General features: G+C 41.0%; 3 protein-coding genes across 3 annotated transcripts; 1 reads left to right on the top strand and 2 right to left on the bottom strand.

Annotated features, from left to right (window-relative positions):
* Nucleotides 1-483: 483 nt before the first annotated feature.
* Nucleotides 484-1,958, bottom strand: LOC133779766 (uncharacterized). Its single transcript, XM_062219681.1, has 3 exons — nt 1,925-1,958; nt 934-1,256; nt 484-732 (listed from the first exon to the last, which is right to left on the bottom strand). Exons 1-3 carry the CDS (start codon nt 1,956-1,958, stop codon nt 484-486), a joined length of 606 nt encoding a protein of 201 aa, XP_062075665.1.
* A 2,146-nt stretch (nt 1,959-4,104) lies between these two features.
* On the top strand, nt 4,105-6,942 carry LOC133777920 (uncharacterized). The gene is made up of 3 exons (XM_062217686.1): nt 4,105-4,360; nt 5,126-5,331; nt 5,819-6,942. Exons 2-3 carry the CDS (start codon nt 5,141-5,143, stop codon nt 6,294-6,296), a joined length of 669 nt encoding a protein of 222 aa, XP_062073670.1. The 5' UTR covers nt 4,105-4,360; nt 5,126-5,140; the 3' UTR covers nt 6,297-6,942.
* A 373-nt stretch (nt 6,943-7,315) lies between these two features.
* On the bottom strand, nt 7,316-10,539 carry LOC133777921 (uncharacterized). Its single transcript, XM_062217687.1, has 3 exons — nt 8,896-10,539; nt 8,154-8,340; nt 7,316-7,707 (listed from the first exon to the last, which is right to left on the bottom strand). Exons 1-3 carry the CDS (start codon nt 10,507-10,509, stop codon nt 7,580-7,582), a joined length of 1,929 nt encoding a protein of 642 aa, XP_062073671.1. The 5' UTR covers nt 10,510-10,539; the 3' UTR covers nt 7,316-7,579.
* Between the last annotated feature and the right edge of the window lie 2,794 nt (nt 10,540-13,333).

Raw genomic sequence — 13,333 nt, forward strand, 5'->3', positions numbered from 1 at the left:
ATTTACATCACGACCCGTAGGTCGTGTAATTGAAAGATTAAAAGATAGAAAGGAAAAAGACTAAGAGGCTAGAGGGTCTTGAGGAGCGTCCTGTTCGACAGTTGCGCCAGCTTCATTATCTGCACCATCTATTCCTGTTGCCAGGGAGATTTCTGGGGAAGCAAGAACTTTAGCCCTCTCTTCTTCCTCCAAGCGAATGGCACACTGAGACATTAGAGTCCCCCTCAAGCGATCTGATAGGTAGCTGAAGTTAGCCTTTCGGTTGTGCTTCCAAAACTCGTAGAAGCAAAGATGAGTGGCTTCCTTGTACTTCTCCAAGTTCTTGGCTTCGAGTTCCTCAAGCTCCTTCACACATTTTTCCAGCTCCTCCGTCTCTTGCCTGCTAGCAATCAAATTAAGTTTGAGCTGTTTGGATTGTTGGTAGTTGAGTTTGGTGCTTTCCCTGAATTTTTCCTTGTCTTCATTGGATTTCTTCAGGGCATCTTAACTCTCCAGCAGCTCATCAGTCAAAGTGGCTTTTTGCTCGAGAAGCCCCTCATTCTGCTTAGACAGCTCCGCACTTTTCTCAAGCAACTCGCCGCTCTGCTTGGTTAGCTCATTGTTCTTCTCGAACAGGTCAGCATTTTTCTCTTCAAGCGCTTTCTTAGCCTCAGCAAGCCTGGCGTCAAAATTTTTGGTCTTGGAAACCATTGCACCCGCACGGTGCCAGCCAGCGGTCATGGTCAGCAATCTCTACAATCAGATGAAAAGGGTAAGGCGATGGCAGAAAATCAAAAGCAAATTATTCAGCATCAGGAAATAACTTATGTTAATCATCTCATTCAGCCCCCGGTTGAGTATTTGGTCGGTCTCCATGGAAATAGTGTTGTCAATGGCCTCTTGACTGCGTTTATGTTTGGAGATCTTGTATATCCTCTCCCTGGCTGAGCTGACCACGGAGCTGGACAAAGAGCCTTCAGGCTGAGAAGGCTGAGTGTGGTGTGTTCGGCTGGTAGGGTCCTGAGGTGTGGGGTGCTGTTCGACAGGTGTTGGAGGAGTAGCGTCCTGGTCGACCGGAGGAGTTGAGGCTGGCTGCTCGAGTGGTGATGGAGGTGGCGTGTTCTCCTTCGAAGGGACAGTGGCTGGAGAGTCCTCAGCTCGGGCCTTCTTTGAGGTGGTTTTACTGCTCTCCCCCTGAGTCCTTTTGTTGTCCTTCTTCCTGCCTGAAGATGCAGCGGCAGCTTTGTAATGCTCGAACACATCTTCAGATGACATATCTGCACAAAAAGAAACAACACAAGCAGTGAGAGAAGATATATAGGCGGAAATAAAAATGAAAGTAAAGAGATTATAAGTAAAGTACCTGTGCTACAACTACTGGTCGCTACATTACTTACTGAACTACTTACTGCTTGGAAGAAATCTGAACTTAAGTTTGGAGTATACTTAAAGTTGTCGTCCCCGTCAAATAAGTGACAGGGAATTGGCAAACTATCTAAGAGCGAGAGATCAGTACCGTTCTCATCTGAAGATTCGTCGATGGGAGTGGGAGGTTCGGTGGCTTTCCTTTTTCCCTTTACCAGTGGGGCGGGGGGAGCAGCAGCTCGCGGGATGCTAGAGGGTTCCCTGATTGTCACTCCAGTCATCCTCCTCCTTTGAGGTTGTGACACGTCTGGGTGCTGCTCGGGAATCTCCTCGCCAGGCTGTTGACTCCCTCACATCCTGGTGAGGAGCCAAAAGCCCAACCAGCCTAAGGTTAGCCTTTGTGACCAGATGCTTGACGCTCTTCTCCACGTCAGTCATACTGGCCAAGAGGGCTGATCGAACCCCCATGTCTGGAGTAGGGTCTGGTCGCAACCATGGCCCTGAAAGGCGCTAAAAATCTAAGGAAAGTGCAAAAAAAAAATTAAATAAAAATAAACGACCAGGGGTGTTAAAGTATTACCTCCTTGGGTGAAGGCCACATTGTTGGCAACCATGTTCGTAGTCAAGAAGTACTCAAGGTGGTACCTCCCCACATTGGAAATAAAAGTTGTGTCACTCAGGAAAGTACGGGACATTTCCTGGTGACAAAAGTGGAAGAACCCCGTGTTTTCCTGGTTGGGGTTGGATTTAGGTCGAACAGATAGTTGACCTCGTGTGGTGTGGGGACAGGCCATTTCTTATGGCTATAGAGGATATAGAGTGTCGAGAGCATTCTATATCCATTAGGGGTTATTTGAAAAGGAGCGACCCCGAAATAGTTGGCCACTCCTTGGAAGAAAGAGTGAAGAGGCAGGATAGCTCCTGCCTCAATGTGATACCTCGACCAGGCGCTGAAAGCGCCTCCAGGCAAGTTGCCCTTTGGTCTTTGGTGGGTTGGACTAAGGTTACCCCAGGAAGTCCGTATTTTTTAATATAATTCGCAATCATCCTAATTGTTACTCGGCTAGAAGGGGCGACATACCATTCAACATCTAGTTGAATGGCATTTCGAAGTTGAGCGTGAGTTTGGATGCTAGGGTCAGGGATATTTCTTTCTCGACCAATGGTCGAGGGAATTTCAGCCCGAGGAGCAGGCTAATTTGAAGGATTGGAAGGTTTCTTGTTTTGGGCTTTAGTTTTTGCTCGACCCATATTTTGGATGAGGGTCGATGGAGTGTTTGAAGTGGCACGAGAAAAGGGAATTTCAGGTATTAGTAACAACGGTTTCTCCTCATCCTCGAGCAATTGAGCTAGCAAGTCGTCGTCGATGGGTCTCTCACCTCCCCACGGATCTTGCATGAAAAGCCGCGAACAGAGAAAGGGGGAGATGAGAACGTAAAGCCTAAAAATCTGTGTTGAGAGTTAGAATAACGTTGCTCGCGTATAAAAGTTAAGCTTTTATACGGCCAGCAGCATTCTAGCAAAAACACTAAGTTTTATATGAGCAGTTTGAGAAACAGATTGAAAAGCAGAAGTAAAAAGTTTTCTACTTTTTCAACTCCGAGAGGGTGGGAAAAACCCAGTTTTTCAACTAGCCTAAAAATTAAATTTTTGCTTCGATTTTATGCCCTAAGTCTATGGTCTCGACTATCAAATTGGCTCTTAACTTCTATACAACACTATTTCACCTCCCTATCAAGCATCGATCAATATGCCCATTACCCCAAAACAGTTTCAGTCAAGAACATAGATTTGAATACATAAAAAAACAGTTTTGCATGACATCTCAAACATCCAAGAGGTTCGTAAAACTTACTTAGATGAAAAGAGGGGTCTGAAACAAGAGCTTTAAGCGTTCGAATGGTGGATCCTTAGAACAGAGATGGAAACTCCTCAAATTTTTTGGGCTCTGAAAGTCGAGGTTCTTAGGAATTCTTGACAAGAAGATGGCGAGTGAAAAGTAAAAAGTAAAAATATGAATTTTGGGTATTATATATAGTGACTGCGACACGATAAAAGAGGTAATCATTAATTATTATTTTTTGAGTATGGGGAAGTGTAATAGCCGTCAGACAAGTTTTTGGGAAACCAAAAGGGCTTGATTAGACATGATTAATTGATTTTTCCAAGACGGCATGGGCGGCTCTAACAGGTTTTGTGGAGTAAGCGAAAGGTCGGTTTCCTAAGTTTACTTATTGCTGGTTGCATAAATAAACTTGGGAGGTAAATGTTTACCTAAAAAACGGTTGCTGATGACATGGCAAGAATTTCTCACACGTGGTGGAAGTGCTGTTCGACTATCGACCAGAGGCACATCACTTCGTCAGGCTTAACTATTAGATACGACCAGGCTGGTCGTATAATTTGATTTATTTACTTCTAAGATTGTAATTCTATAATAATTGCATTGAATATTTCCTTTTTATTACCTTAATACGCGGTTATTAAGGAAAATTAAAGGCCCATTGGCCATGTAACCCAAGGAGGGGACTTTTTGATCTGTGAATCTTTTTCTGATAGAAAAAATTATCCATCTTTTGATTGTAATTCTCTCAAGGTTTGTGAAATTCAATAACCCTAATTCTTTGATCACGACTTTGAGATTCAATATTAATAATATCACTAAGTGAACGTAGATTATTATTATTATTTTTAGACTGAACCAGTATAAATCGTTACGGTTTTCTTCTTTACCTTTAGGCTAAATTCTTAATTGTCATCTTATCACTTGTCGCTGGCCAAATCTAAGAATAATAATACCCTTTCCTTTTTATTGTTTTCTTTTTCTGCCGTTTCCAGTTGAGGAAGTTCGGCTTGGTTCTGGTTAGCAACGGTCAAGAAGAGCAGCAGCGGGAGCGGCAGGCGGCGCTTCGCATTTCGCGGGAGGACCGAGGACGTGGTTATTCTTGGCGGTCTCTGGGTGTGGTCGAGCTTCGCGGAAGGACGAGCGGCGGCGGAGAGCTTCAGTCTTTGGCGGGTCCGAATTTCCTCCTTTTTTTTTTTTTAAGGAATACTGTTTGGTTTTCTGGTTTTTTTTTTTTTTTTGGATTTGAGATGTGATTATGATTTTGGATTAGAAATCTGGCATTGAATTTGGAATTTGATTTTGGTGTGTGATTTTGACCAAATTCTGTGACTTTGAAACAGTTGTTTTGGGATTTTTTTTTCCTGGGTTTGCATTTGATTTCTCAGTTTGAAATTTGGAGGATTTCTGAGTTTTGAAGTTTTTGAATGGATGATTCAAGTATGTGACTTAGATACTATGCGAAATTAAGGAACGGTATTTTTCATTGATTATTTCAGATATGTACATGTGGTTATATAGGAACTGATTCTAGACCATGCAACAATTCCCTAGAAACAATATTCCTGAAAAACTGGAGGAAAGCAAACACTTATCAGTCTAAAAGATAGTTTAACAGTTCATATGCTGCAAGTTTTATGCTCTACGTTTATTTTGCACCAAATGATACTTCTGTCTCTTTTAGTGCATGGATCGCTAGCTTGGTGGGCATGGTAAGGAAATTTAGAGATATCATTGAGGAGCATGTTAAGATTTTATGAAATATAAGAATTCCATTTTATCCATGACCTGTTCATCAGCTATATTATATGGGCCTATTGAGGTGAATATTAGAGATTATGTTAAGGATTTAATTATGTTGTTGTTCCTTCCCTTTATCTTCTTATTCTAACATATTTAGGTAATGACTTGGAAAACATATTGTATTATTACTTGTAGGTAAGCATTTGGTAAATGGCAAGTGTTGTCGTGCCTCCTAATTGTCCAAGAAATGCCATACTTCCATCTCCCATGTGTATCAGTTCTGCAGTTGCAACATTCAACATTCCAGGATGCTCTCCAGAAAATGTTTGTGCTAACTGGAAACACTATTCTTGGTGTTCTCTCTTCTGTGTAGCTCGACCTTCTTTGTCTAATAACTCCAAGTAAGTTGTCAGAGTACTGAATAAATATGGTTGGTGACGCTAGTTTTGCTAAAAACGAACTTTTTTCATTTTATGAGAAGCAAGTTACTCAGATTAGATGTGATATTCTTTAAAAGCTATCTAATCTGTTCCTGAATTTAAGTATTAGAATGTATTTGTTGTAAGTTCTTCATGCATGCTAAATATCGATAAATGTCAGGAAGAATTGATATTGATGCAATAAAAGAAAATTAGCTGATGCATACATCGAGTATAGCATAGAGTAACTTGTGAAGTTAAATGAACATCATCTTCACCATGCCAGTGGCTTCATGGCTTGTCATTTCATAATAGTTTTACATTTTCTTGCTTGATAATATGTAACTTGGTGATCGTGGACATAATTTTGCATATGCTTTTGGTATGTGTTTGAGAGGAAAATGTAACTAAAGTAATGTTTTGGAAATCCTCTTATAATTATTTGAGGATATCTTTTGACTTGATACAGGAAGATGGTGTGGTTGATTAGGAGCAGTCTTGATGACAATGCCCCGGATCCTTCTCCTTCGAGTGGCAGTAATGGGAGAACACGATTAATTAGGGCAATTCTCAGTTTCCAAACCAGGTTAGAAGCAAGAATTCAGGAAATAAGGAAAGGTTTTCCACTAAAATTGCTTTTCTTCTTGGCGGGATTTTACTGCGCAACTGCATTTGCTACTGTTATTGGGCAAACAGGTGACTGGGACATTCTATCTGCTGCCTTGGCTGTGGTTGTTGTAGAGGGGATTGGGGCACTCATGTACAGAGCTTCTTTTCCTTTCTTAAACAAGATTAAGAGCCTTATAACAGTCTTTAACTATTGGAAGACTGGGCTTTCCCTCGGTCTCTTCTTGGACTCATTCAAGTACGATATGGACAGTGTTTTTGGATTGAGTAACCCTTTCAACTATGAATTTGATCTGTTTTCCATTTTAATGCATCACTAGCTCCATCAGATGTTGTTGACTGATGAGTTTTCTGTCCAAGCATCAAGCAAAATTGATTGGTCAGCAGAGGTAATCTGTACCCAATTGGTGCAATGGTTACCAAGATCAAACTAGTTTGAAGCAGGATAAGATGCGAGGAGGTCAAATTACATGGGTGGATGCAAGAGGGAATAGCCAGCCCTTGCTTGGTAAAAGACTGATCTTTTAATGTTATGATTTTATTTGAGATGAGGCTCACATGGTTAAGGCTGCTCTGCTCCAATTGCCATGCTTTTATGTTGATTGTTCTGTCATTTCTTCAAAGTACAAGAACTTTTTTTGCATTGATGGGGCTTTGGAACATCAGAATCTAAACATGGGTTGTGAACTGCTGGACTGGTCCTAAACTCAATTGGTCAAAATTGAGCGCTTTCCCCGGGTGTAGACTCCATTTGAATTAGTGCGATAGATTTTTGGTTAGTAGCAGACTCGTGATATCAGCTTCAATTCTGTATTCGTTTCGTGGCTTTGTTTTGTTCTTTGATATACTATACTATTATATTATACGGTGTCGACATTGTATAGAGACGGCAGGACATGGAATTTTTCCTTGTTCTGCTTGATATAAAATTCAAACCAATAAAAAAAACTGTTAAACTCTTTAAAATTCTCTCTCTCACTCTCTCTCTCTCTCTTAGAGAATGACTAATTGACATCAATTTTGACTTGCACTTTAAGTTGTTCACCTTATTAATAGCCTTTAATTCTAGCTGCTAGTTGTTTATACATTTCCCCCTTATTATTTTAGCCATTGACCCTAAATTTTCAAAACTTTGAAATTTATTTATGTAGTTGTCAAACAAACAAAATATAACCCTCCTAGACGTTTGTTCAAACTTAACCCATTAATTAGATCAAATAACATTTCTTTTGTAAAAACTATGTTTTAGTAATAAAAAAAAAATTCAACTTCTTCTCTATTATGGTCTCCCTCTTCTCTACCAAAATATTGTTCGCATATATTTAAAGTTCCAGGAACATCCTCTGCAATATATGTTTTATTAAAAAAACAGTATATTCACGTTCATACTACATAAACACAGGAGTTTATAATGGTATGATGTATATTACATATCAAGGACTCCTAAAAAATCTAGTGTTGCTACTAAAACTTATTCTGCTTTCTCCCTATAATCCCCCAATTGGTGAACTTAAGATTCAATGTTTTAGTATCTATTCATAGATGACTAGTGGCACCTTGGCAGAAGTAACAGAGGTTTTCCAAGCCCATAGAACATACTCCATCAAGCATCTACTCTGGGGCCTGGATATGCCGGAAGACTCATGATTCTTTTGTCCAGAACAGGACCTCCTACAGTGAAGTGATAGAGACTCTGAAAGTCTGATCCTTTTATCCCAAGCACTTCATGCACTGGATAGCAACAACAATAGCATTTGGATTTTAATACGTGAGGCTGAAGATTACTTAATGTAATAAAATTAAATGTTTTTTTAATACACAGTAGTGCCATGTGCAAATAGAGAAAATGGTGTGACAAAGAAAATTGAATCATCACTTTTCAAACTTAGATTTCCATGCAACAATGTGGCTTGTAGATTTTGTTTAACCACAGAGTTAACATTGTCCAGCTCTGTTGGTATCCCAAAATCTGCTCACCAGGTTAAAGTCGAAACTAAAGGACCGCCAAACTTTAATTTTGAGAAACATAACACTTGTGATTAATCACCAAATACTGCCTATTTTGAGTCATATACCAGAACAATAACCATGGAATAAATTTTCACACTGGATGTCATGCAGTAAAGAATTGCTAAAGGAAAGGAACCCAATAATCATTCGAGGAAAGGAATCCATACCAGGATCGTCGAAGTAGCAGCCGATTCCTGTTGCAGATATGCCAACAGCATGCGCTTCAAGGTATAAAACTTGTCCTAGAACTCCTGTCTCCCAAAACAATCGAGGATACATCCACACTTTCTCGCGCAAAACAGGCTCAAAATGAGCTACCATACCAAGACTGAAGCAGCCATCACTTGCTATTTCCTGCATGTATATGGATGCATGCAATATCTTAATAAGACTGGGATATTTTCATATATTGTTTTACTAACCATCATTTTGAATGCTCTTCTTGTAAGAAACAACACAAATCCTTCATACATAGTGTAAAAATGGAGGTTTGAATCAAGAAACAACTCAGAGTTGATTCAAAAATAGTTGTTACGTTATTTATTGACAATCAAAATACAAAAAAGTTTCTACTGCAAAACGAAAATGCTAGGTGACAAAAGCCTAACACTGTTGGCATATAGTTGGATGGAAAAATAAGAACCTCCGCCTCTTTTTTAAAAAGGTTCATGAATTGTGTACACTTCTTTCACATACAAAAGATAGACTCACCTCAATTCATAATAACTATAAAGTAGACCCTTCATCTTTTTATCCTTTTTTAGTAAAACAGTTGTCTTTAGTAGTGCATATAGTTGAAAATATCTCTGTTTTCTGCTAAAACTCAATTATAACCAGATTTTACGCAGTCCAACTTATATATCTTTATATATAAAAGTATAAAACAACAAGAATTAACATTTACCATACCTGATTGCACGAGAGTCGTTGAGAGAGAAGCCTGTAATCACCTATAAGAAGCTCGTATAAAGGAAGTTCATCAGGGCAACCCTCAGGCTTCGTCCACTTAAAGTCAGGCCTCATAGATTTCTTAAGCTCACCAAAATGATCTTCATTTCTAACCAAAAAATACAGACCTTGCGGCAAACCTTGCACCCTATGAACAAATAAAGCAGCATGCACCTCAGCATCCCATGAAAGAGCCCGAAACGGCAATGCCAATTGCCTTTTTTGCTTCTCTTCATTACCAGAACCCGAAGGAAGACAATGCAGCAGCATTTGATAAAATGTACTTCTCTTCATTACAGTAACTCCATCCATATCAACTGCACTCCTTCGCTTTCTAACTATTTCCCTTACAGTAAATTCCTTATATGCACCTTCACTAACGACTCCACTACTCTGAAATGGATCAACAATGAATCTACTTTCTATTTCTATAGGCTTCTTCACTGCCTCAGCTGATCTATATATAATGTCCCAACAAATATGCTCTTTACTCAACAAATTAGGCTTTCCCTTCCACTCCAACTTGGAGAATTCAGCTATGGCAGAACTCAATTCCTCATAATTAACATCAAATCCACCAGCCCCACTTGGGAAAACAGCTATAACACAATCAGGGTGCTCGAATTCAATGAGAGGCAACTTACCTTTAATGGGTCGAGACGGAATTTGGAACTCGCAGAAAATTTCGAGCCCCATGAGTTTCTTCATATCCTCGTGACTTAAACTATCGAGAAGCTTCACATCCCAGCCAATGGCGGCCGCAGCCATCGACACCGCCGCGATAGCATGACCCACGTCGTGGTTGCAGTACCGGAACGCGCGCTCGCCGTATTTCCAAGCCTCGCGCCAGAAAATCGACGACAACGCAACGAGGAAAGTATTCTCGGGAAAGAACCTGGGGAAAAACCCAGATGGGATTTCGGCTCTAATTTCCAATCCATGTACTTTCGGAGCGTAATGGGCCACGAAACCCGAACCCGAAACCGAGTCAATAGGTGGGCTTATAATGTAAGCCTCGGTGGGGTGTAGATTCCCGCTACTGGGGTTAACTCTAAGAGACCAGGTCGAAAGCCCGATAGTTTTCCAAGCGGAGAGAGCCAAAGAATCGTAGAAAAACTGGGAAATAGAAGATTTCGAAATGGGTTTCGAAGGAGGGAGAGATAGAAACAGAGATGAGTAAGGAGGAGCTTCAATGGTGGTAGAAGTGTTCGCGTTTTGATCCTCTGTGGGGTAGTGTAGGAGAGGGAACACTGGAGCAGAGTCGAACCTCCGGAAAGGGTTGGGCTGGTTAGCCCAGTCAAGGCCATGAGGCCCTCGGGCGTATCTAGTGAAGGAATGCTTGGTCTGGTTATGGTAATTGAGGACCTGAGACAGGTTTTGGTCTTCTGATTCTTGTTTTGGGTCGGTTATGGAAGATGAAAGTGAATGTGAATGTGATGAAGATGAAGAGAAGGGCATAGTGGTGGGGTTGAAGGTCTTCGTGGAAAGGGTGGTGAGATTGAGGAGGAGCAGAGAAGAATAAGGTGATGAAAGAATATGGAACCGAGTAGAGGTTGAAGGAAACGGTGGCATCATTCACCACTTTTTTATTTTCTTTTTTTGACCTTTACTCTGATAGAAAGAAAATTAAAGTGTGTCTAATACAGGGGACAGAAGAAATCACCTGTCCAATCAAAACTTGCCAGATTTTTTTTTTTTTGAATTAATATTAAAATACAGGCCACCATTATATATTTTTGGGAAATTTATAATTATAGGGGGGTCTTAGTGTTCTTGACTTGTGAATAGTTTTCGACACGATTTTTTTTATGACTGTGTATATTGTAGCTATTTAGGGCATGCTGCAAATTTTCAGAAAATTCCGAATAGTTTACCGTACCGAAAACTAGGTTCAAACATGTTTTCCACGCGCATAAAAAAAATTATTCACGCGTGCAACAACATGTTTGAACCTAGTTTTTGGTACTGTAAACTATTCAGAATTTTCTGAAAATTTACAGGATGCCCTAATAGCTACAATATACACAGTTATAAAAAAAAAATCGCGCGCGAAAACTGTTCACGGGTCGAGAACACTGAGAGTCACACTGGTAGGGCTTAAAGTGAAGCCCCTATAGGAGAATTCCCCTATAATTATATACATAAAATTTAAAGTATTTACAAAAATACATTTAATCAAATTATTTACACAAATAAGGGTACCACGTCATAGCTTACCAAATTTTGAAAAATATTGAGAAATCATGCTTTCCAAATTTTTTTGTTTTTTTTAGTTTGTAAAAAGTTATATTTTAGTTGCTTACGATACCGATAAGATACAAATTTGTCCCTTTGTTTATTTTATTAAAACCTTTATTTTTAGATTATTATCCCTCAAAATTCAAGAGATGGCGTGGCGAATGAGAAAGCGGCATGTGGCATCACAAGTCAGAGAAAAACGACAAAGTATTGAAAAAAGACCGATGAGCAAAAAAGGATAGGTTCAGGACCTATAGGAAAGTCGACCAGGCCTAAACCCCTTAGGGGTGGTCGGCCTGACCCCAATCCCTAGGGGTGGTCGGCCTGACATGCTCAAGAGCCACATGGGTGGTCGGTCCACCCTATTCTTCATAGGGTGGTCGACCTAAACTCCCAAATACACTTCGCTGAATAAAGTTCACACTCGTTCAAACAGAAGATCAATAGGCCTAGCACTCAGAGGATCATCAGGCCTAGTACCCAGAAGATCAATAGGCCTAGCACCCATAGGGTCATTAGGCCTAGCACCCAAAGATCTAAAGGGTCATCGGGCCTAGCACCTAAGTCTTATAGACCAACTGAGACTTAGCGTTTTCCCGAAGGTTTCAATTGTGCATCGTCAACCACGATCCAGAGAAACAACAAGAAGACCCACGATCTCATAATCATGGGGAGGTAAACACATATCTTCACTACCCAATAATCATGCACCAAACCACGATCCCCAGTATTACTGATCATGTAACAGCCCCTGGGTACTATAAATAAAGGACCCAGGGCTTCATAAAGGGGATCTTTGGATCGATTTTTAGACGGATATTTTCTGGAGAGAAACTCTGGACAAATTGGTGACAAGTGAACTCTTTAGTTCATCTGTGTAATTGTCTATCGAGTGATTCAATACTAAAGACTAAGTTGATTAGGTTATTACTGTTCATCAGAACAGGGCTAAACCACTATAAATTTCTGTGTGTTTGTTTAGATATTTGTACTTTGTCGTATATTATATTTATTTTGTTCAAAAGGTGTCGTATACTGTACATACGACCGTTGGCCAATTTCACAGGTCAACATTTTGGTGCTTTCATTGAGAGTACGAAATCAAGAAACACACTCTCATCAGTTTTATGATGCCTCCAAAACCCAGTCAGACAAAGAAGATAGGTCCTAGGGATTCCACCACTCAGGATCCCATTGATCCCATTAACGAACCTCAGGTGGAGATTGGAGATCAACCTAATGTGGAAGATCCACAAGATGCTCACCAGGAGGAGATGGCGCAATTTCTGGCGAGGCAGGAGGCCTTTGCTGCAGAAATTGCCCTCCAGAGGGCGACTATGGAATGAAAACGACGGGAGATAGATGAGCAGGTCTAGAGGATAATCCAGAGGGAGCAGGAAGCTGATCGGAGGCACCGAGAGGCTGTTGTGGCCCTGGAGGCGGCTACCCAGTTAGCCCTAGCTAACGTTGAAGTTGCTGCTCAAGCGATGAGAGAGCCTCAGGCCAAAGCAGCAGGGATGCGAGACAACAGTAACAGGGAGTCCCAGGGGAGGATTTGAAACCCAAGGACACTCTCAGAGCACTTTCCCAGAGACAGGATGAAGAGGCTTAATCCAAGACTCCCTCCTCCATGACTAAAAAGAATAACACTTTCTCTCGGAGTAAAAGTGTTACCAACCCGAAGGCCCCCTCCCAGGGGGACAGATGAAACGACACAGGAGAGGAAGGCCAGACATCTGAGAGGCATGACAGAAATGGAAATGGTCGCTCAAAGTCTTATATTTATGTAGGAGGAGAGGCTTGGGGGCAAGATTGCACTGGCAAGAGCAAGGTAGACCTACCACCCCTACACCCTCAGTCTCACAAGGGAAATGAACCGATGAACAACACCAATACTGTGTTCGATAGGCTCGGGAAAGATGCACAACCTCAGGATCTGAGGGAGGTCATAAACAGGAGAACCAACGCTTAAGAGGGGGTACCAGGGACGTCTACCCCACCTGGAGCAGCAATCCCACTAGCAGTGTAGGCTCAAATAGATGCACTCATCATGGATGTTCAGGGCCTGACAAAGAAACCTTCCAATATCGAGCTGGCTCATAAAAGTGGGATTCCCTTCAGTGCCAAGATCCAAGCCGCTCAACCACCACCGAAGTACAAG

Source organism: Humulus lupulus, chromosome 5, assembly GCF_963169125.1.
Source record: "Humulus lupulus chromosome 5, drHumLupu1.1, whole genome shotgun sequence".
Taxonomy (NCBI): domain Eukaryota; kingdom Viridiplantae; phylum Streptophyta; class Magnoliopsida; order Rosales; family Cannabaceae; genus Humulus; species Humulus lupulus.

Coding starts and splice junctions, on each gene's coding strand:
- LOC133777921 (XM_062217687.1), bottom strand. CDS start 10,509: ATGATGCCACCGTTTCCTTCAACCTCTACTCGGTTCCATATTCTTTCA. Junction 8,341..8,895: donor AACGACTCTCGTGCAATCAG/GTATGGTAAATG, acceptor ATATACATGCAG/GAAATAGCAAGTGATGGCTG. Junction 7,708..8,153: donor CTGCTACTTCGACGATCCTG/GTATGGATTCCT, acceptor GTTGCTATCCAG/TGCATGAAGTGCTTGGGATA.
- LOC133777920 (XM_062217686.1), top strand. CDS start 5,141: ATGGCAAGTGTTGTCGTGCCTCCTAATTGTCCAAGAAATGCCATACTT. Junction 5,332..5,818: donor TCTTTGTCTAATAACTCCAA/GTAAGTTGTCAG, acceptor GACTTGATACAG/GAAGATGGTGTGGTTGATTA.
- LOC133779766 (XM_062219681.1), bottom strand. CDS start 1,958: ATGGTTGCCAACAATGTGGCCTTCACCCAAGGAG. Junction 1,257..1,924: donor TGTGGCCTTCACCCAAGGAG/GTAATACTTTAA, acceptor CTTTTTGTGCAG/ATATGTCATCTGAAGATGTG. Junction 733..933: donor GCTCTTTGTCCAGCTCCGTG/GTCAGCTCAGCC, acceptor ATCTGATTGTAG/AGATTGCTGACCATGACCGC.